Source organism: Sceloporus undulatus, chromosome 2, assembly GCF_019175285.1.
Source record: "Sceloporus undulatus isolate JIND9_A2432 ecotype Alabama chromosome 2, SceUnd_v1.1, whole genome shotgun sequence".
Lineage (NCBI taxonomy): Eukaryota > Metazoa > Chordata > Lepidosauria > Squamata > Phrynosomatidae > Sceloporus > Sceloporus undulatus.
In genome coordinates this window covers 293,613,351-293,635,671 of record NC_056523.1, presented here as the reverse complement: position 1 = coordinate 293,635,671, position 22,321 = coordinate 293,613,351, and the positions used below count along the sequence as shown (strand labels likewise).

At 38.6% G+C, this 22,321-nt stretch overlaps 1 protein-coding gene across 2 annotated transcripts in view; it reads left to right on the top strand.

Moving 5' to 3' along the window:
- Window positions 1-22,321, top strand: part of PIK3R1 (phosphoinositide-3-kinase regulatory subunit 1) — a 76,388-nt gene that overhangs the window by 4,776 nt on the left and 49,291 nt on the right. Inside the window, exon 2 of one of the 2 annotated variants that reach the window (XM_042453510.1) lies at window positions 6,192-6,926. In XM_042453510.1, coding sequence (XP_042309444.1) covers window positions 6,593-6,926 — 334 coding nt within the window. In that variant the 5' untranslated portion in view covers window positions 6,192-6,592. Of the gene's footprint in view, window positions 1-6,191; window positions 6,927-19,572; window positions 19,628-22,321 lie in introns of those variants that run through there. The other variant, XM_042453512.1, reaches the window with a different exon arrangement.

Genomic DNA, 22,321 nt, shown 5'->3' with positions numbered 1-22,321 from the left:
ATTTTCAATATGTAGTAATGTAGCTTTATACCAGATATATCCAAAAGGAATCCCAACTCAGTATAGTGGTGTGAGTGGAACCAGTTACTTCTAAGAATGCAAAGGTGGAAAAAATAGATTGAATTGGGGCCATATAAATGTAATGCCAGATCTATTTTTCTACCGAACAAATCCAATTTTATGTTATTTAAAACACCATACTACACTCTGCAAGCCATATTTAGTTCTTATGAATAGGTTGTTTAAAGATTTTTGTAATTAACAAGCTCATTCTTGGTACAGTTTATAGTTTGATTTGCTACAGTTTACATAAACGTAGTAGAGACAAAGGCCAGAATCCAGTAGGGTCATTCCACTGATAGAAATGTTTCCATCAGTGAAAGTGGAAAGGGAATAATTCCCCATTCCCTGCAGCCCTCTGTAGTCCCTTAAATCCTCCTCAGAGGGTTGGAAGACTCCCAGGAGGACATTTTATTTCAGGCAACACAGAGGATAGCAGAATAGGGGAAGAAAGTCCCTTCTCACTGGTGGATATTCACTAGTTCAGCATTGGATTTAGGCCAATGTTTTGTTTTTGAATTAAATGTCACTGGTTGGTGTAATAAACTAGTAGTGCAAAGAGTAAATATAACAACCAGGTGGCTTTTGCTTTTATTGTGTAATGTGGAACTTCATGAGGGTGGCTTAGGAAGAGCCAATACCACTTCTGTATTTCTCAAGAAGCAGAAAATTCATAGTGCATAGTAAGGTTTTATTACTGGAAAACTTCCTATTCTTAAACTGACTGGAGACAAGAGAGTGTTCTGTAACATATCACTAGCAGATATTCTTGGCTGTCGTGAATGCTGTGATTATTTCTGTATTGTTTATTGTGGGTGTACAGTATTGGGACATTTTGGATGTCTTGATGAGAGCCAACAGTTTGCTGTCCTGGGAAATAGTATTAACAAGCAGAGGTGATCTATGCAAGGTTTAAATTTCTAACACAACCTTACAGATGGGGGGGGGGGGGTCATAAATGCTTTGCTTTGCTGGGTGTTGGAAATACATTATTTCAGAGGGTGTGGAAGTTATCTTTATAATTTCAGTTGCATATAGAATTGAAATTATAAGGATGATTTTCAGACACCCTATATTTATAATTTGTGATTGAGAAGATTAATAATTTAATCACTTAACAAATCTAGTCTCTCTCTTTCTGTGTGTAGATTCTGAGGCTCAAATGAGTTGCTTCTGTTTCTTCACTACTGCCAAGTCACCTCTTTTAAATGTTAATATTGCCTTAGTTTGTGCTCATGCAGGAGGGTGACTATGTTGTTTCTCACAATTGGAAGAGGGGGAAATAAGCTAGACAGATTTTTGCAGTGTTTTGCAATTTGCCAGATACATTTATGGCAGCAGTGTCAGTAGACCTCATGTTCTTATGCAGTTATTGAATAAATATTTCAAAGCATCTGGGACATTTGGAGAAGTGTTAATTTTCTAGTACATGTTGTGTTCATATTTAGTTGAATGCTGGCAGTGTTCCAGAGTCTTAAGTCAAGGTGTGTTTAAGTGTATTTGATTTTTGTTGTTGTTGTTGTTGCAGAATTAGGGAGGCAAAGAGTGCACATACAAGTGACTGAAGAACAATTTAATTAATACTTAAGGTGTGTTTTCCCTTCCATTTTTATTCCAGTTCCTGCTGTCCTCCTCTGCATAGGTGTGAAAGTTCTAAAATAAGTGTTGGTGAGCTTTCCACTTTAACAAATCTTTGGTTCCATGTTGGTATGTGCTGAAGTACATGTCATGTTAATTATTATATAAACACCTTAAGCTGTTTCCTAAGAACCTTAAAATAGATGGCTAAATTCTACAAATGCAATGGCAATGCAATATAAAATATTTAATTGCTGTATCTATGGAAAAATCAATATCCCATTTTATAAAAGCCAAAATAGACTGTAGTGTAGCACAGTGTTAAACTTTTGACTAAAAGTGAGTCCCTGGGCTAATTCATGTGGTCAAATGTCTATGCATATGTCATTGGATGTTTGTTTTTCACAATGCAAAATCGTACTCCTTTCTGTCTGAATCTCCCAAAAAATTCATTTTTGGCCAAGTAGATAGTTGTAGTTAAGCAGCAGAGGAAGAGGATTTTATGCTTTCATACATGACTATCAAATGTAGCTCCAGATACATTAACAATTCACTAAAGACTACAGTTATCATTAAGAACTGTGGTTGGGTTTTGTGTGTGTGTGTGTGTGTGTGTATGTGTGTGTGTGTGTGTGTCTTCAAGTCATGGCAGCCTTATGAATTTCATAGCATTTTTAAAGTCAAGGAATAGTAAGAGGTGGTTTGTCATTGCCTTCCTCTGAAATACAGCCTACAGCACCTGATATTTCTTGGAGATCTCCCATCTAAGTGCTAACCAGGGCTGCCTTGCTTAGCTTCCAAGATTAGACAGGATCTGGTGCCTTCATATATCACCAGGTATTGTCTTTTTGATAACATTGCTGTATTTGTGAAGTTGTTCTTGATTATAGAACTCCATGTTTCATTAGAAAACTTTATATTCTCTGTCAAAATGTTAGTAGGAAGTTGTTGTTTTTTTTGTCTATGGGAAGCAAAGAAGAAAGGCTTTGTCAGTAGTAATGACCCTGTGTGTGGGATGCTGACATGTTAAAAGTCAACATTTTGTTGTTTTCAAGTTGATGCATTTTCCATGTGCATACCATTAGGGAAAGGGATTATTGGGAGATGGGTGAGTTTCCATGAATCCTCTTGAAGTTCTGATCTGGTTCTCCGGAGGAGAAGAATGAGGCCGAAAGACCAAGGAAAAACACAGGGACATGGAAGCTAAGTATGACAGATGTCTTAACCTGTAATGTTTGTGCTTTTTGGTACCTACAGTAGATGAATTTGTAAAAATCTTAGCTCTTTTTGTAAGATGAGAGATTTATATTGGTGGATGTAACTGGTTTCCCTAATCTCAAGAATATTGCTTTGACACCTGCCCAATTCTTCTATGAGACATCATAAAATCACAGCATTTTGAAAATGGTGCTGTATGTTCCCATGCACTGGGACATAATTCCCATGCAATTTCAGGACACTGCACCTACTAAGGAACATCAGAGGCAACTGTTCTCATTTTTTCAGCAAATGCCTGGTTGGTGGACTATTAGTGATGTAATATGAAGAAATTATCTGCCTATAAATAATTTCACCTGCTAAAACTACACAACTCCCTGAAAAAAATTGTTCATCATGTTGAAATGTGTTCCCTTGTAAATAGGTGTATTCACTTGTCGGCAGAGCAATGGAACAATTAGATTTTTATGTGAATTTTGAGTTTTCTATAGCTGAAGGGTGAGTAATGGGAAATAATAAAACTTACAAGGTGCCGACTGTTCTGTACTGTTAGTAAGCTAATAATTAATGTGTGTACTGTATTTATACTATTTTCCAGCAGTGTTACGTAATCAAACCAAGAGGATTTAAATCCCTAAGCTTGCCCTTTCCCCCCCTCAGGAATAATTTTTGTGTTTACCACTTACCCCCGTGATCCAAATAGTACTCCTTTGGTGGCCTAGGTGTGGTAGCTGAAGTGTAATTACTTAAATCTCTGTACGTATGAAAGATGTAAGTGAAAGCCTTCAGAGAGAAATTGAAACTATACATAATGAAGTTTACCAAATAAAAATTGAAGACACATGGATGAAAAAGCAATGTTGCATCTCAAAAGGAGCATTCCAAAACAAGAAGGCATGCCTGGAAGGATGCCAAATGTTAATTTGACAAAAACACACCCAGAAGATCATAGTTTAATTGGCTTCACTCACTTCTGTCCTGAGCCTTAGGGAACATAATCAATAGGGAAAGGAACATTGACTCATGGGATGTAGCAGAATTTTGCATTAGGTGAATAGTGGTTAAAAAAAAAAAAGATGAGATACAGGATACCAGCAAATCAACTGTTAATGTGTATTGCTAAAATTATCATAGTAGCATGCCATCACAGCAGATATGGAAAAACATACAAACCACAACACTCAGCCCTCCACATTTGCAGTTTTCTTTTGCAGATTTTATTATTCATGGATTTGATTGATATGTTCTCTCTAGGAATCTCCAGGTCCTCCAGCGTGATTCTGCTAGAGATTGACAATAGAGTTATGCTGGAACACCTAGAGATTCCTAGAGAAAACACTTTTATGGGTATTTGTAGGTCTTCCAGCACAATTCTATAGTCAACTTCTAGCAGTTGTTGGCCACAGAGTTGCACTGGAGGACCTAAAGGTTCCTAGAGAGGTGTTGTCTCAGATTTTAAAAAAAACTGGGTTTTTTTATTTGCAGTTTTTCCACTTTCATGGGGGTCCTGTGCCCTAAGCCCCAGTGATTGTGGAGGGTCCACATTATTAAAGGAGAGATTATATGTATGTATGCTTGTATGTGTTGTCAAGAGGGGTAGTGGAATTGTCCATTGTAGTTGATGACCAGTCTCAAGAGATGAAGTGTAAACTTTCTTGTATAGAATTAATCAAGAGCAAATATGGAGGGGTGAATACTTTTGGAGTGACTCTTGTACAGTACTGGTTTTTGTTTTGTTTTGTTTTGTTTGGTGCAGCTACTGCCCTGGCTTGAGGCTGCTTACATTTAGAGAATGCCTGGATTTCAGTTGTTCAGTGGTTAAGGGATGAGGGGAAACAACACATCTTTAACAGGTTTGGCAATATCTTTTTTAAAATAAAGAGAGTGGTAAAGCACATGTTTTGCAGATGAAAGGGCTCAGGTTCAGTCCCCAGCATCTTGAAGTGGCAGCAGATAATCCTGTTTGAAGCCCCTGAGATGCTGTAAGTCACTGCCATGAATATTTGGCTAGCTGGACCAGTGTATAGTTGAGCATAAAGGCAACTTCCTGTATTTATATATAACACTCTTCCATCTTGTAACCAGTTAGAGTAAACTGCTCTGTAAAGATTATTCAAGAGGAAATGGCACTAAATGGAAACAGGGATGTTAATTCTATTGAGGATAATTGTGTGTATATATATATGTATCTTCAAGTCGCCTGTTGGCCTATGATTCCCCCATAAATTTCATACACATTTTTAAAGGCAAGGAATACTCAGAGGTGGTTTTGGCAGTTCCTTTCTCTGAAATATGGCCTACAGCAAGCACCTGGTATTTGTTGGCCATCTGCCATCCAAGTACTAACCAGAGTTGACTCTGCTTAGCTTCCAAGATCAGACAGGATCTAGTGCCTTTAGGGTATTTTTACCAAAATGAGGATAATCATACTATGTTAAAATTTAAAGGCACAGCAGTGGTAGTCTGGATCCTACTGCAAAGGGATATTGTAGCACGATTGAGAGTAACTGTGAAAAAGAAGTTTGTAGCATAAGCCTTTGTATATGCATCTGCTGAAGCAGACTCAGTCTATAAAAGCTTATGCTTTTTCAGCTTCAGTATTTGATGAGGGCAATCATATCACCCCTCGGTCTTCTTTTAACCAAGCTGAAAAAGCCTTCTCCATCAACCTTTCCTCCTATATTTAGTTTTTTCATATTTCTTATCATAGAATTGCTTTAGATTAGTCTTATTTCTGCAGTAAATGGTGCACAGAAGGTGGTTGTGTAAAGGACACTAGAGTGTGGTGCAACCACAGAAAGTATAGAACAATAATTTCCTATCACTCTTAAAAAACAAGATTAACTGTAGGAGCATCATCTGTATGTCCATGGGATCCTTACCAGAGCTGACTCTCCGTTGCTATTGTCTGCAATCAGTTTTTAATCAGGCTTTTAATTGATTTGTGGCAGTGGAAATGTTCCCCTGGAAAATGGGTTGGGGAACCTGGGGCCCTCCAGATGTTGTTTTGTTCCAAAGTCATCAGCTCTAGCTAACATGGTCAGATTGATGGGCTTATTGTCCTATAGCAGTGGTTCCCAAACCATGGTCCTACAGGTGTTTTAGACTTCAACTCTCAGAAGCCCCAACCAACTTGACCAACAGTCAGACTTCTGAAAGTTAAGCAAACTAAGAAAATATCTGAAGGATCAAAGTTTGGGAACCACTGTCCTATAGTACAGTATCTGGGAGGCACAAGATTCCTGTCCTAAAACCTAAGCTTACTATAGTGAAAGCATTTAGTGATGATTGCAGAAATTGCACTAATCTTGTGTCTGAATGTTTTCTTTCCATAGGTAAAGTATGTGTGCAGAACTCCAGCGCAAAAGTTTTAAAACAAGTGAACATTTTGTGGCAAGTACATCAGAAGGAGGTTCAGCAAGGAGTAATATTCAGTCCACCTTGAAAAACTTTGTCCATAAGTGCCAAGCAAGCCTGAAAATGAACTAGCTGGGACCCTTTACATAGATAGAAGAGTGCATTCTTCTGCTTTTTCAGTGATTAAATGTAAAGACTTGAATACAACATCAGTACAATCACAGCCTCTGGTGCTTTTCACATATTTGTGCTACGGTTTCATAACTGATATGTTACTTAGCTGGTTTAAAAGCTCCTTTAATTGTACATAGAGTAAAACCGAGTACCACTGTGTAACTGTTGTTCATTAATATAATTAAATGGTGAAACATTTGCCAAAATGAGTGCAGAAGGATACCAGTACCGAGCTTTATTTGATTACAAAAAAGAACGAGAAGAAGACATTGACTTGCACTTGGGAGATATTTTAACTGTGAATAAAGGTACTTTAGTTGCCCTCGGATTCAGTGATGGGGAAGAAGCAAAACCTGAGGAAATTGGTTGGTTGAATGGTTATAACGAAACCACTGGAGAAAGGGGGGACTTCCCAGGAACTTATGTAGAATATATCGGAAGAAAAAAAATCTCTCCTCCAACTCCAAAGCCTCGTCCTGTTCGACCCCTTCCTGTGGCACCAAGTCCTGGAAGAGTAGGAACAGACAGTGATCAATCAGGTTAGTAGAGTTTTGTCATGATGATTGTGGCTCAGAAACATTCTGTGTCTGGAACATTCATTGAAGTTTCATGTTGCTTGGGGGAGGTCATAGAAATTACTCCAAACTGATGGCTTTAAAATATTTATCTGGATCATATTTACTTTGAAAAAAGGTATTGTCCTTGCCTATTAGTTGCCCTTCTTGTGAAGGTTTACTGTAAAATCCAGAATCTGAAATTGATTTTGGAAGTGCTTTAACACAGTTGTCATCATACTGTGTACTAGGAAACACTAGGGTACTTCAGTGAAGATGTCAGTAATGTATCACTACTAGAGAGGGACATTGTGTGCCCTAGGGCACACTTTCACATCCGCTAGGTTTAGAGATCTACCTCTGTGCCCAAGAAAACTGACATGTTTAACAAGTCCAGGGGCTCTGCCAAGCAAGTTTATGTAGAAAATTTTGAAAACTGTTGCTCTGACACAATGAATTTCAACTTTTGGCTCAAATGTTTGATCAAGATGTTTTGGACTTCCACTCCCAGAACCAAATCCAACATACCCAGTGGTTGAATTCTTGGAGTTGAGCTCCAAAATATGCAGAGAACTAGTGGTTCAGAACCATTGCTGTAAAGTGGTGTTCCATGGATTGGTACTCATCCTTGAGCCATTGGCTGCTGGTCCTTGGCAAGGTTCCAGGAGAGAGAAAGAGAAATTGTACTCCATGAGATTAAATATAGCTCGAGTCCCTGGCACTTGGGTGGGGGACGGGTATGTCCGTCTTCTGCATCAGATAGCCTCAGAAACACTGTTCTAAAGTTTAGAAGGGGAATATTTTGAACATAAATGCTTCAACTTAGAGTGACTGGCTATGAGCTATAAAGCTCTATATGGCTCAGGTCCAGGCTGTCTGGCAGCCTGTATCTCCCTATATGAGCCTGTCTGGGCCCTGAGATGAGGAAACATTCCTCATTCAATCCCACTACCATCATCAGCACAGTTGATGGTGATGCAAGAGAGGGCTCCCTGCCCCTAGACTCTGAAACTCCCAAAGAAGGCCACCATGACACCGTCATTGCCGTCAATCCTTCCATTGGCAAAAAGTTTTTTTTATTCTGTCAGGATTTTAAAACAGTTTTTAATGAATAGAATAAGAATGCTGTATCGATTTAAGATGCACAGTTTTAATAGCTTTTTAAACTTTGTATTTGCAATTTTATTATTTGAAATGTAGGCTTAAATTGCTTTAATAACATGACTACGGTCGTTTGTTTACTTTTTCCATTGGAATATGTTTGTCTTTTAAAATTGTAAACCACATTGAGTCCCAAGTTCAGGAGGAAAGTGGGATACAAATATATCCATCATCATCAACAACCAGTACAATCACTAAAAAAGAAGTAGGACTTATGGAATAATACCAGCATACCAGTGATGCTCACCCAGTCCACTGGTATTACTAAAAATCTATTTTAAAACCCACAGTGATAATGTTGGACTGTGCAAACACCACTTATATATTTTGGTATTTTTTTTTAAAAAAAAATCACAAACTTTATTAGAATAAATATGACTTTTCAATGTAAATTTACTTGAATGATATTTTGCAGCAAATAGACTAGTGTGTTGTGAAGTTGAAGGCTTTCACGGCTAGCATCCATAGTTTTTTGTGGGTTTTTCGGGCCTCATAGCCTCTCAACCAACAGTATATATATCCCACTCTCTTCCATATCAGCATTCTCTGAAGATGCCAGCCACAGCTGCTGGCAGAACATCAGGAATAACCTCTTCTAGAACACGGCCTCATGGTCCAAAAAACCCACAAAAAATGAATGCCAACCATGAAAGCTTTTGACTTCAAACTGGCAACAGTGTTTGTTTTTGCCATTTTCTATTGATTCCTGATTAAACCCTTACCCTGTAGTAGCACTGTTGTGTTAAATATCTATGTATGATGACAGGAAAGTGATCGATTTGTTAAGTGATCGATTGGAATGGAAGTGTATTGAATCGGGTACTGTAATTCTTAACTATGTAAACCTGTATGCATCTCTCTTTTTTGATATTGTCCTGTGAGAAGGACATATACAGACTAATTTTCCCCCAGGCTTTGAATTGCTGCAGCAAATGTGTGAATTCTTGAAACGAGAGGATGTGGCCAGTAATGTAGATCATTTCTACCTGATTATTACTTTTGAAAGATGGCAGTTGTTTAGGGAAGGGTCCAAGTGATTTGTGGGGTTTGCAGAGTTTTACCCTGCATGTCCCAGAGTTCCTACCCCCAGGCAGCATAGGAACCTTTGGCTATGCTGAGGTCCAAAAAACCCTGAATGTTCCCTAACTTTAAAAAAAATCAAACACATATTACAGTTGTATGGGGTGTTTTACTACAAGGATATAGTATGTATGACTAAAGCTTAACTTGAAAAAACTTAGCCTGGGATCAGAATACATACTATGGGTTCATAAATGTGATAATGTTAAAAAAGAAGAAGAAGTAATGATTAAATGATGGCAACTGATGTTGCTTTCTGATTTAGTCTTATTCATTTGACTTGCAAGTTACTAGACCTCTAGCTGAGCATTCCATCAAAATAAATAAACAAATAAATAAATATGGAAAGCATTTAGATCTTGAGTCAGTGGGAAAATATCTTAAATACCACCACTATGGCTACTGACTGTTTTATTTGAAGCATTTAAAAAAAACCAGGGGAAATTGGATATTATGTCCCTAGAGACTGAAATAGTTATTTTTTAAAACAATCCAAATGCATGTGAACGACAAAGCAGAAAGCATTCTATGCTAATAAATTATTGACTGCACATTAGAGTATCTTTTGAATAGAAGGGGATTTTGCCATAACACTTGCTCAACTGTATTTGCTTACATTTATATGGGGTGGTTTTAGCAGTTTCAAACTGCTCTGCATCAATACATGGAGAAGAACTTGGGGAAGTGAATTTTCTTGCTGTACTGTTGGGAGTCAAATAGAAAATGAAAACTTACTAGTACAGATCATGTCTCTGCTGTGGCTTTCACTGATGTGTTTACTGTGGTAGATTTTAAACAGACTTTTTTTTTATCATGAGTGTTCCCATAAAGAAAACAAGCTTTACTAGGGGGTTTTCGTGTATTTATCAACCTTACCCACTGCCATGCCTCAAAAGTAATGTAGTTTAACACCACTTAAACGGTCGCAGCTCCATCCTGTGGAATCCTGGGATTTCTAGTTTCTTGTGGCATCAGAGTTCTCTCACAGGTGGCTAAATATATCACAAAACTACAAATCCCAAAATTCCATAACATTTTGCCATGGCAGTTAAAGCAGTGTCAAACTACATTAATTCTGCTGTGTAGATGCAACCTAAGAAATCTGACACTTTATTCAGTTCTCCTAAGTTAAACAAGAAATTTTTTATATATTTGTGTGCTTATACAATATCTTTACTTTGTGTTCTGTTTTTGGGATACAAAAGCCTGTTACAGACTGCCAAAATAAAGCTGCTTCGGGTCTCTTTGGAGATATGCTGTTTAAATGATGCATGCACCCTAAGAATCCGGAAGCTGCACCAAAGCTGCACTCCAGTGCTTAGGAATGGAGTGTGGCTTTGGCACGACCTCTGGACTCTTAGGACCCATGCATCATTTAAATAGCATACCTCCAAAGAGACCCAAAGCAGCTTTATTTTGGCAGTCTGTAACAGGCCAAAGTTTTAACACGTGGGTTTTTTAAATTTTTATTTTCAAATAATTCTCTGTACTAAATTCCACTTGGGTTAATTCAAATTCACAAAACTGACACAGCATATATATTGAATTCTATCTGAAACTGTTGAGTGGACATTCCATTTTAGATCACAGAAACTCCAGGTAACTATGGAAAATGGAAAATAATGATTTTATGAGAAGTCACTATGTTAGTCTGTTGCAGTGCCCCCCTCCCCCAGTCCATTAACCCTGTGAGTCTTGCAAACTGGACTATTACATTAGTATCTTCACATTGTTTTGTGAATGGTCACTGTTAACAGTTTGCATATCCCTTTGGCTTTATCATAATTAACACAATTTGTACTACTTTTACTTCAGTCTACTCTGATGTCACTGCTCATTGTCCTTGTACCACACTTATCCACCCAGTTTACAGAACTCTGCCCGCATGGGCCAACTAGTTCAGGGGAGAATGTCATGCATCTAATAAACTCAGCTATCTGGATATAAGTGGCAGAGACTAATATAAGGTTAGCTGAGTGGTGATTTTCTACTTTCTCCTGGTTTCTGTTTTGCAAACTTCTAGAAGAAGAATCATGTGATCTAGGGAGATTGTGTAGTTGTTTCAAACACCAGCATAATTTCTTCCAGCAATGCTGACGCTGATAGTGGAAGTATGTAACCAAATTATTTTCTCAGCCCATGTGATTTCTCTTGGTGGGGTTTATTAGAGCCATGAGGGATGTAGACAACAGGAAACGGCAGCCTTGCTGCTCTGCTGACATATTAGTCAGATCTAAATCTCTCTAAATAGGATAAAAGCAAACCATAATTTAATAGTAAAATTTGGGGACATTCTCTAATGTTTGAGATGGTTCTGTTTTGTGTGTTGTACTATCATACTCCTGCCATTTCATGAAAGTTTGTGGGGTTGGAGAAGAACTGTTGTTACTATTTCCTGCATTTATATATTTTCTGCCAATGATATGGCATTTGTATTAAAGTGATATTGTGGTTGGCCTGTTCAAATGGTTGGGAGAAAAACCATCTCTCATAGTACAGTGCAGAAAATGTACAATTTAGCTTCATGAAATTTACAGCATATTTTTGTCTCCTCTCACCCACGCAGAATAACATCCAGACTTCTGCTGAATATGCTATGTATCCCAAAAAATCTGGCAGCTTCGTGTTTGGTTGCCCTTCTACTTAATAATAAATACAATAGCTTCAGAAGATAAGAAATATATTTGAAAAATAACTTTTTAAAAAATTAAAGAGGGGTGTTTTGTCAATGCTGCTTAGCTTCATTAGAGAAAAAACCGACATATTTTGCAGAGTGCACATTCTGCCCTATGCTGTTGGTTGTTGAAGGGTTGCTTTCATACAGTGAAAAATGCAGTTGGGGGCAACCTTGACAGAGTTTAAAATAATCCCTGGTAAACTGAGATACTGTTCATAGAAATAATATCAGGAGCTGTTACGTATAGCAAAGTACAGAAAATTTACAGTTTAGGTATACAAAATGACAACACACTCTACAACATTTTTAGATTCTCATTTAACTGTAGGAGACTTTGCAGACAGCTGGGAACTGTTCACTGATTTGATTTCCCCCGTACAAAGAACATGTGTTATTCTACTGCTGGAAAAAAGCAATATCATAGGGTTGGAAGAGACGAAAAGGGCCACCTAATCCAACCCCCTTGTCATGCAAAACTGTACAATAGAGACAACTAAAAGAGAGAACCCAAACCACAACTCCAGCAAGATTAAAAGAGTAAAATTCCCCTATTATTATTATTATTATTATTATTATTAACCTTTATTTAGAAAGCTCTGTAAATTTACACAGTGCTGTACATACAATCTTTTTAATTGGACGGTTCCTTGCCCTAAGACACGACACAAAGGGAGTGGTGGTGGGGAAGGGGCCTCTTTAGTAGGATAATGCATATAAAATACATAGCAATACAGGAAATGATTCAATAAAACAGACAACACATCTCTAGGTTGCATTCACACTGCAGAAATAATCCAGTATGACAGCACTTTAATTGTCATGGCTCAGTGCCATGGAATTCTGGGATTTGTAGGTTTTTGTGGTACCAGAACTCTCTGACAGAGAAGGCTAAATATCTCACAGAGCTACCATTTCCAAAAGTTCATATCGCTGAGCCATGTCAGTTATAGTGGTATCAAACTGGGTTATTTGTGCAGTACGGGTACAGCCCTAGATTCAAGGGAGAATACTGTAACCTTCCACAAAATACCCAGATTCACAAACCTATGTATTTATTCATTTACTGGAATAACTCACCCTATATCAAATTATGTTGGGGCAGTGTACAAGAAAATCAATTTCACAAGGCAAAACACACACACACACACACAGGGAAAGAATTTAAATAAATTGGACCATATATAACAACTTGACAAGTTAAAGAAGGCTCTTATGGTCAATTAAAACAGTTTAAAATTATTTAATACCAGAATGCATACGCAGGTTTCAATAAAACCAGTTAGTTCCCAAAAGCTGTGTTTTGACATTGTACCCAGGGGCAGAATTCATGGGTCTGGCTGCTATTAATGGTCAAATTCAGTGTTTACTTGTACCTGGCCCCACTTTCTCACCTGTGCACAAACACACAGTTTGTAGGCAGATGCTTATCTCACTGACACCATACAACAAAGACTAAACTACATGGGCAGTTTAGTGGATGATTAAATTTTCCAGAATGAATTCAGTGAGACAAAGACTCAATCTGTCTTTGAAAGGCCTGTCCCCTCTACAGGTTAATCCCTGTTAAGCTAAAGGAGCACTATGAGCCTGGACAAGTAACTGCCCATACTCAATAGAAGTGGAGGAAAGGAGAAGATAAAGAGTATGGAGGAAGGGAGAAGATAAAGAGTAGTAAACACTTCTGGCTATTATTTAATAACTTGATAGGTGCCAGTGGTCTCTTGAGGATAGGGTGGAAGTGGGTCACTCTTTTCTGCACATAACAGAGGGCCTCCAGTGTCTTCAAATTGTTATCCTATTTATAAAAACCTGAAACTATGATTTTTTTTTATATTTGTAGAAACAGTAGCTCTGTATCAAATTCCACTGTACCAGAGAGTTACCGATATCCCCAAATCTATTGGAATTCTTTATGTCTCACAGGTACCTCTGGTGGGAATCTGGGAGAGAGCCTTCTTGGTAGTTACTCCCAGTCTTTTGAACTAACTTCCAAGAGTGGGTAGAGTGGAGCCATTTTTGCTATCCTTCTTTGTTTTGATAGGCCTTTGAGAACTAATTGCTCATGAGGAAAGGGGCTTTAATACTGTGTTGTATTACCTATATTTGTTGTTTTTCTTTCTACGTAATGATGTTTTACTCCTACTGATAGTTGAATTGTATTTTAACTTAGGTATGATGTGAATATTTGTCTGTTAAATGACAAGCGGCTTTGAGTCCAGGGCTGGAGGAAAATCAGGATATATTAGTAGTAGTGATAATAGTAGTATTAGTAAATACAACAACAGGTATAACTGTGTACCTGTGAGGCCTATTAGACACTTTTAAAGTTTGTGTAATGGGCAAGTAACATTCTGCTCTATTTTCAAACTCATATTTTAATTTGGTGTTCTTGTTGGCCCCAAGACTGTCAAATAAAACTCAGCAGCTCATAAATTGAGATGTTGGTATCCTTTAATCAACAGCCTCATCCTGGACTTTATCCCGACATCTTTGCCCATTGACTTGACATAATGTATTTTTGTTGTGAGCTGTGGACTCCACAGCGGTGTTGTGTGTCTGGATTTTATTTATTTTTTTTAAAATAAGGCTGGTTACCTCAAGCTGAAAGGACCAGGAGAAATAGGTCATTAGATTAGCGTTTAAACTGTACGCATTTTTCTTTCCCAAAAAAGAAAACCTTTCTGAAACAAATCCAAAATGGAAATGGCAAAGACTATCAGCATCAGTGAACATTTCAACAACATACTGGTAACATTTGAACAGCAGTTATTGAAATGTTCATTTCAAAGTTTATTAATTTTGGTATTATAATAGTTCGAAGGAAATACATAATTTCAAAATACAACCAAGCTAAAAAAAAGGCACCTCTGCAAGTGCCAATGGTTGTAATTGCCAATGTGTAAAAGTGTCATCAGTAATCAGCTTGGTAACAGCAGTTTTCAGAATCTGTATAGAGTGGTTTGTCTTTCTCACCTGGACACTCTAAGACAAGATGCCCGCTTCATACCAGAGGAGTTCTCATAGGGTTAAACAGTTGCACTTTCTAGCACTATATGGGATAATAAGAACCATCTCTGTTTGCTAGCAATTAGTCATTCTGTCTGTCTCTTTGGGTGTGTCTCCCCTCTCCCTTTCCTTTTGGGGAGGAAAATGGGGCAATAGAGGTGGAAACAACCAAGCCCCTGATTACAGAGGACTATTTGTGCTGTGTGGGAATTTCTATTGTTTTCTCTTTTATTACTGTGTGAATAATTTAACGATGGAAGAAAGTCAGAGAGTGAGGTGAGGTGAGGTGATTTGTGAGCAAACTAGTCATGGGGGGACATCACCTTTATTTGGATCAGCTTAATCTCTTTATTCAAACAGCATTTGTTAGAACTTGGGAAAACCTGGAATCTTGGAGGGAGTCAGGGTTGAGAATTCGGATTGTTTGTGATGGTGCCTGTGATGGCATCTTGTAGTGGGTTGGGGTGTCCTTTGGAATTAGAGATTAATTCCACTGGATCTTATAGGTTCAATGGAATTAACTGCTAGCTAGAAGAAAAAGAAAGGGTTACATAGAAATAAAGGTAGACAGAAGCAGAGGAAACAGAACCTCTCTCAGACAACTTAATGTTTCAGTAAGTGTGTTGGTTGCTTGAACATAAGTGTGTGATAACAAGAGTAGACGTATTTTCCAGTGTTCTTCCACTGTTATAGTAGGTGCTTCCCACCAGAGGATGGTAACAATGGTCTCCCTTCCCTCAGAGGTTGCCCATCCTCGACATATACTAATTATACTTTTAAAATGATACTGTAGAATATATATATTCTACACTGTCATTTTAATAGTAGAATTAGTAATTAGTATATGGCAAGGGTGGGCAATCTCTGAGGGATGGAAGACCATTGTTGCCATTCTTAGAGAGAGAGAGCATCCTGTGAGCTACTTACATTTCATGTATTAAGGTCTGACTTTTTAAAGATTTGCACATCTTACTTAGCTATCTCATCTAAACTGTATTCTTCCTTCATGTTGGTAGCTAAGTGTGGTTTTTCTAGTGAGTGAGAAGAAAGAGGAGATGGGAAACTGAAAAATGTGTTCTGTACAAAGAATGCAAGCTTTTAACCTTTCATTGGAATAATGTGTGCTTAAGATATTAAAATTTTCTATTTTGGCATATATTAGTGGTTTGCATTTAAAAATTTGCTTATCTACTATATAATTTTTCACTGAAAGCAAGAGAGAGAGAGAGAGAGACGCACAGTACTCCCCCTCCACAGTACAAGCAAAGCTGATGAGTTCCTCTAGCTGTTGTTTGACTCCACCTGCTGGTAAATCCTCATAGTACTAGAAATAGGTGAAATGCCAGATTTATAGACTGAACTGTAAAAAAAAGAAAAAAGAAAAAAAGAACCTAGCATCTCCCTCTCCCCTCCCCCCGAATAAAACAAAAAACCTATTGTGAATTGAGTGACATGAGTGCTCTATATCTGCTGTATCAACTGGATCCAACCTAGCAATGGTAATGTTTGTTGGACTTAACCCCAAACCTTGTCTGTTTGTTTACTTTAGGACAGGCAATATGCCTGTCTTAAAGTATGTGGGACTCTGGGATGCTTAACTCCTTCTAGTTGAAATCAGGAGACACAATGAATACCGATATCCATTCTTTGTCACAAGCTGGAGTAGGTTAGCTGTGTCTCTGTTGAGGGTTATAAGAGAACACATTTATATTCTGCAACATATGATTGTTTGCAACTGCCAATTCCTTGCAAAGAAGTGATAATTTTGTACCAGTATGTTCTTAAATCTTTGTTTAAGGTCCTTTACATATACAGTACATAGTTTCTTTGAAAAAACACAGATGTCTGCAGTGCAGCTGGCAGCAAATCCCTTTCTATGTGTATTTTAGTTAAAATCTTGGGTCCATGATGAATTACCGTGAAATCAGTCTGAAGGCTGAAATCTGAGGAATTACTTTATTTTAATAGCTTGGAATGAAAAGGGCAAATTATAAATGCTTATAATTTAAGCATTTAACCATGGTTACAATGTATATCAGACATTACTGTAAATTGGAAGGAGTGATTACATTTGCTTTATTTCAGTAAATCAACTAAATTCAGTAATTTCATCTAAGCCAGTTCATTTTTTATTTCAAAATAAATCTAGGACTAAAATAGAGTATCTCAAATTATTAGTGTTCTTATCTTGCCCTGTCCCAAATACATTCCCAATAAATTCAAAGGAATTTATAAAATCATATAAAGTGAAAATATTCAGAACAACGCTCTGCCTGAAAGCTGACCCCAGATGCCAGCCTGAACAAAAGTCTCACAGTGCCTCTGAAAAGTGCTTAGGTTTTTTGGTATGCCTCCAAGAAGAGAGGAATTCCACAGCTGCAAGACAGCCACCAAGAACTACTTTCTCTTCCTTTTTGTTGTTTAACTATTGCCAGAAACATATCAGTGGGGTTGCTTGGCATGTTGTCTGACTTCTATTTCATGGACAGAACCTTTCCATCCCTAGACAATGTTTATTTTATGTGCTACATAAATACTTAATATGATTATTCCAGTAGCTAAATAGGGTTTGCATTGATTTACTTGAATATTTATTGAAAAGCCAATAAAGCATGTTTAGGGTGTAATGTCCTGTCAGAACTATCTCCCACTGACTTCAATGGGACTTAAAAGTGGGAGTTATTCTCAGGTAAGTATGTATAGGGATCCAAGCAAAACACTATTAAATTGCCCCCCCCCCCCTTTACAGTCATGCTGAGACTCCACATTTTACAAGGTGTAGCCAGCATGGCATAGTGGATTGACCATTGGCTCTGTAGGTCACGGTTTGATTCCTGCTCAATCATGGAAACCCGCTGGATAACCTTGGGCAAGGCACACACTCTCAGCCTCAGAAAAACCCTGATAGGTTTGCCTTGAAGAAATGACTTGAAGGCACACAACAAATCTAGTTTCACCACAGGACAGCCTATAAACCCCTATCTCCCAACTGCTGTTCCTTCAGAGTGGAAGTCTGAACCACACTGCTTTATGTAAGTCCTCACCACTGCAGTTAGTATAGAAGTTTCACAACTGCTTGGCCAATAGCTTTACATCATGTACAAATCTTATGATGAATAACAAGCAGGTGGACAGTAGAGTTAGCACTAGTATGGTTGCTTACAATTATAAATAATATAACTGCACTGAATACTATAATTTTGAACCCAACCCATTATTTTGAGTCTCTGTATCATATTATATACAGTTCATATTTTTATCTTTTGACATTAATTAGGATTAAAAATATGATTTAGGTCAAGGACTCAAAAGAATAAAAAGATCAAAATGTTCATTTCATTAGTTCTTAAAAGTCTTTAAATATCTGTGGTCTCTATATGGTTCTTTTCAATTTAATTGAAGTTACTGTTGAAGCAACAGTTTTTTTGTGAAAATATTTTGTAATATAAAACAGACCTCTCAAGTGTTGTTCCTTTTTTTAAAAGTCATACTTCATTGAAGTTTAAAAAATGGTTTGTCTTAACATGAGTTGCTGACACACTTGCAGAACAATGAACATGCAGGGGTAGCTGTGTTGGCCATTTAACAAATCCAAACAATAATCTATTAGTGATACCTTTACTGGCCAACCGAAATGCACAATATACTTGTTGCAAGCTTTCAAAGCTCCATGGGCTTCTTTATCAGGCAAGATGTCACAAACCAAACAGAAGAAGAACAATGAACTTCAGCTCTCACCCTTTCAGATGGGACATTTCCATTCTCCAGAGTCATGTTTTGTTTCAGAATTCACACACAGGTGTCTGCATTTCATAACCGTCACTTCAAGTGTTTTAAACAGTGTCCTAGATTTTAACCATCTGCCAAGTACATTCAGAGGAATTATAAACCAGAAGTGATTTTGTGCACTCTGAAGGCAGACATCTGAGCAGGCAGCCTGCTTTGTCACAGGAAGCCCAACTTGCTTACAAAATGGGGGATCATATGGGCTGAGCCACATTTCCACTCTGGGTGAAAAGTGGTAAGAGACCATTTTTTTCACCAACGTAGAACTGACAGAAGATTTTCTCATCAAAGGTCTCTAATGTACATTGGCACCATTCAACAGATATACTATAGCTGTACCATCTCCCAATACTTCTGCAGTATGTCAGTGAATAAGAAATCAGCAGAAAGTGCCCCAAGAATTGGAAATTTGCTGACAAGGACCACTGTCGCATTCAAGTAACGTGTTTGGTTGTATGAATAAAGACTGGTGCGTCATTGGGAAAAGTTTCTCTCAGTGGGGACTATTTTATTGTTGTGATAGAAAACTGGCCATCCAGTTAAAAGTAATAATTATGAAATTCATGGGTTCACTGTAAGTAAACAGGCAACTAGGAGGGAGGCACATGCAGACACATCCCATTAATGCTAGGTGTTCCTGAAAATAAATTAAAACAGCTGTATCCCTTCAGGGTTTATATATATTTTCTAATTTGGGGGGTTTCCAACAAGTTTTTTTTTTCCAGCTGGAAATAACAATGCATTATTTTTAGGGCACAGAACTCACATTTATCCCTTCTTTTTTTTTCTTTATGCAGAAAAGGAGGCCCAAAAACAAGTGAACTTGTGTTTCCTAGGCCTCAGTGTTATGTATACCCTTCTTGGGATGCTTGGAATACTCTCCATTTTATACCTACAAACATTCCTGTAGACACGGAGCAATTTTTATCCCTTGAAATGCATTTATTTTTCCAACTGCTCAGAAATCACCCCAATCGTAAGTTTTTATCTGGTTGCTGGCTTGCTTGCATCCCTGTGAATGTAATTCAAAGTTACAATTATAGAATCATAGACTTGGAAGAAACCACAATGGCCATCCAGTCCAACCCCCTACCATGCAGGAAGTCTCAGTCAAAGCATCCCCGACAAATGGCCATCCAGCCTCTGTTTAAAGACCTCCAGGGAAGGAGATTCCACTGCACTCCGAGGGAGTGTGTTCCACTGTCGAACAGCTCTTACTGTCAGGAGGTTCTGTCAGCACAACTGCTGGGGTCCAACAACCACTATCAGCAACTCAAACGAGTCCTGGGGTTAAATCAGACCCTTGGAGCAGAGCTGGCAAATTTCCAGAAGCTGAAGCATGGCTCCCAGAGTCCAATTGGGATGACAACAACTGGATGTCTTCCAGGAACTGCAGCAATGCAGGAGCCTCCGGGGACACACAGCAAACCGATGCTATAGCTTCTTCTGATAAACCACCAGAGAAACTAAGTCCCCAAAGTGCTCTTTATTCACAGTGCTATTATACAAAACTAGATCTCTAAAACTCCAAAACATACCAATCCAACTCCTACTTCAAACCCACACACACCCTTGCAACCCCTGGGCTTATATAGTCTCCAGACCATGTGGTCTCCCAAACCCAGTGAGTTCAGGTGTGTAACCATGTCATGTGTCTCCCGTGCAATCCAGACACATGGTTTCATCATCCATGGCTACGTGCACTTGGACGCTGAAGAGTCCTTGGCACGATGAGCTTCAGCTGTGCTGATCAGCCTTGCCACTCTGCTGAATGCTCATGGCCAAACACACACACATCAAGCATTTCCCTGTGTGCTGTGTTTTAACCCTTCAAATCCCTGACAGGTTCCTCCTAATGTTGAGGTGGAATCTCTTTTCCTGCAGTTTGCATCCATTGCTCCGGGTCCTGTTCTATGGAGCTTCTGTCCCCACTTTCATGGAAATATGTCTTATTGTATTCGGCCAAACATATTACTGAATATGTTTTCATGTGGCCAAAATTACTGTTTAAAAAGAAAGAAAGAAATGAAAGGACATTTGTGTTATTGACTGTGTGCTGATTATTACTCAAGGTACATTCCAGACTTCAGGTACATTGTGGACAAAGATAATCTATTTCAAACCCAATTCCTATCCATAAAAGAAATAAATGCTTAATCCTACCACTGGTATTTGAAAGTGTTTGACTTTGGATCATTTGCTGGGAGTCAAGGATGATGGGTTGGAGAAAAGTATGCACATACAGTACATGCGCCTGCACCATGTGCAGATGTGTTTTACTCAGCTTCCAGAGTACGTGTTATTTCCTATGGGGCTTGAGCATAGGCAGATATTCCCTTACGCAGGAGGATCCAGAACAGATCCCCTGCATAAGGAGAGGGCCCACTGTACATATATTACACACATTTGCTTGACCTCACTGAACTCAAGGGACAAGTTTCTGAGTCATTGGAACATGTTTCTGAAGTCATAATGATGTTCCCATGCATGTTTCTGAATGTCTTTGAGAGAAGTATGCTAATTTGTTTGCATACTTAAAGTCTTAATAAAATTCTAAAAGAGAAATTTTCGCCCAGTACATACTGGCAGTGATCTTTCAGCCAGACGGAAGCTGCAGCCCGCCAAACCCCATGCCTTCCCACTGGCGGAAAAAGAACCCGCAAAAAGCAGGTTCTTTTTACGCCGCATTACATAAGTGCTTTGTGGCGTTGTGTGGATGCCACGCGGCGCTTACGTAACAGTGGCAGCACCCATGTATACATGGCGGCACCCATGTTGTTACATCGTCATGACATATTAGTGTTAGGGAGCGTAAATCATGGCTAACTATGGGCTGGAACAGACCAGCCTGAAAAGCTGGCTTCCGTGTGGCTTGGGGGGCATGGTGCATAGATGTCACCCAACCCCAAGAAACCCAGAAGCTGCCCTGGCCGACCAGATGTGGGTTGCGGCTGGGCTGCCTCAGACAGCTTTTTACCAGCCCAAATAGGAGTGGATCTTTTCTGAACCTATTTGGGCCAGCTCCAGGGCAGATTGGGGCTGTGGTGTGTGGTTGCCATGGCTCTGGGGCGACCAGCTCTGGGGTGATGCCAATCCAACATTTTTGGGTGGTCTGTTCCAGCCCTTACTCACCATTTTCTTTGTTTTACTTTTTCATCCTCTTTGACATGCGCGTGTTTTCTAAGCCTTGCCTAAATCTGGTAATGTCCCATGTAAATTGTACAGCCACCATGTACTGTAGTTCCTTCCACATCTATCTAGCTTTTAGGCTGATCATCACAGTTATTCTTGCTGGAATTTTGTAAGTCCTACGGAATCATTTTCCTTTGCTCCATCCTTTACATCCTTTGTTATATGCCCCTAAGTTTGACCCTTGACTTATCCACTGGACATATCAAAATGCATAGTGTTGGCCCCAAAACCTACCCTTAACTTATACATGATTTGACCTATGGTCAAATATATATGGTACAACAAAACAGTAAGTGAAATTCAACCTGAAGTGAATGCAAATTGCTGCTACAGTGGTACCCCGGGTTACGAAAATAATTCGTTCCGCCGCCGCTTTCGTAACCCGAAAGGCTTCGTAAGCCTAAAAACCCATAGGCGCTAATGGGGAAAAGCCGCAATTTGGTGTGAAATAGCGCCGAAAAGCACCAAAATTTTTTTC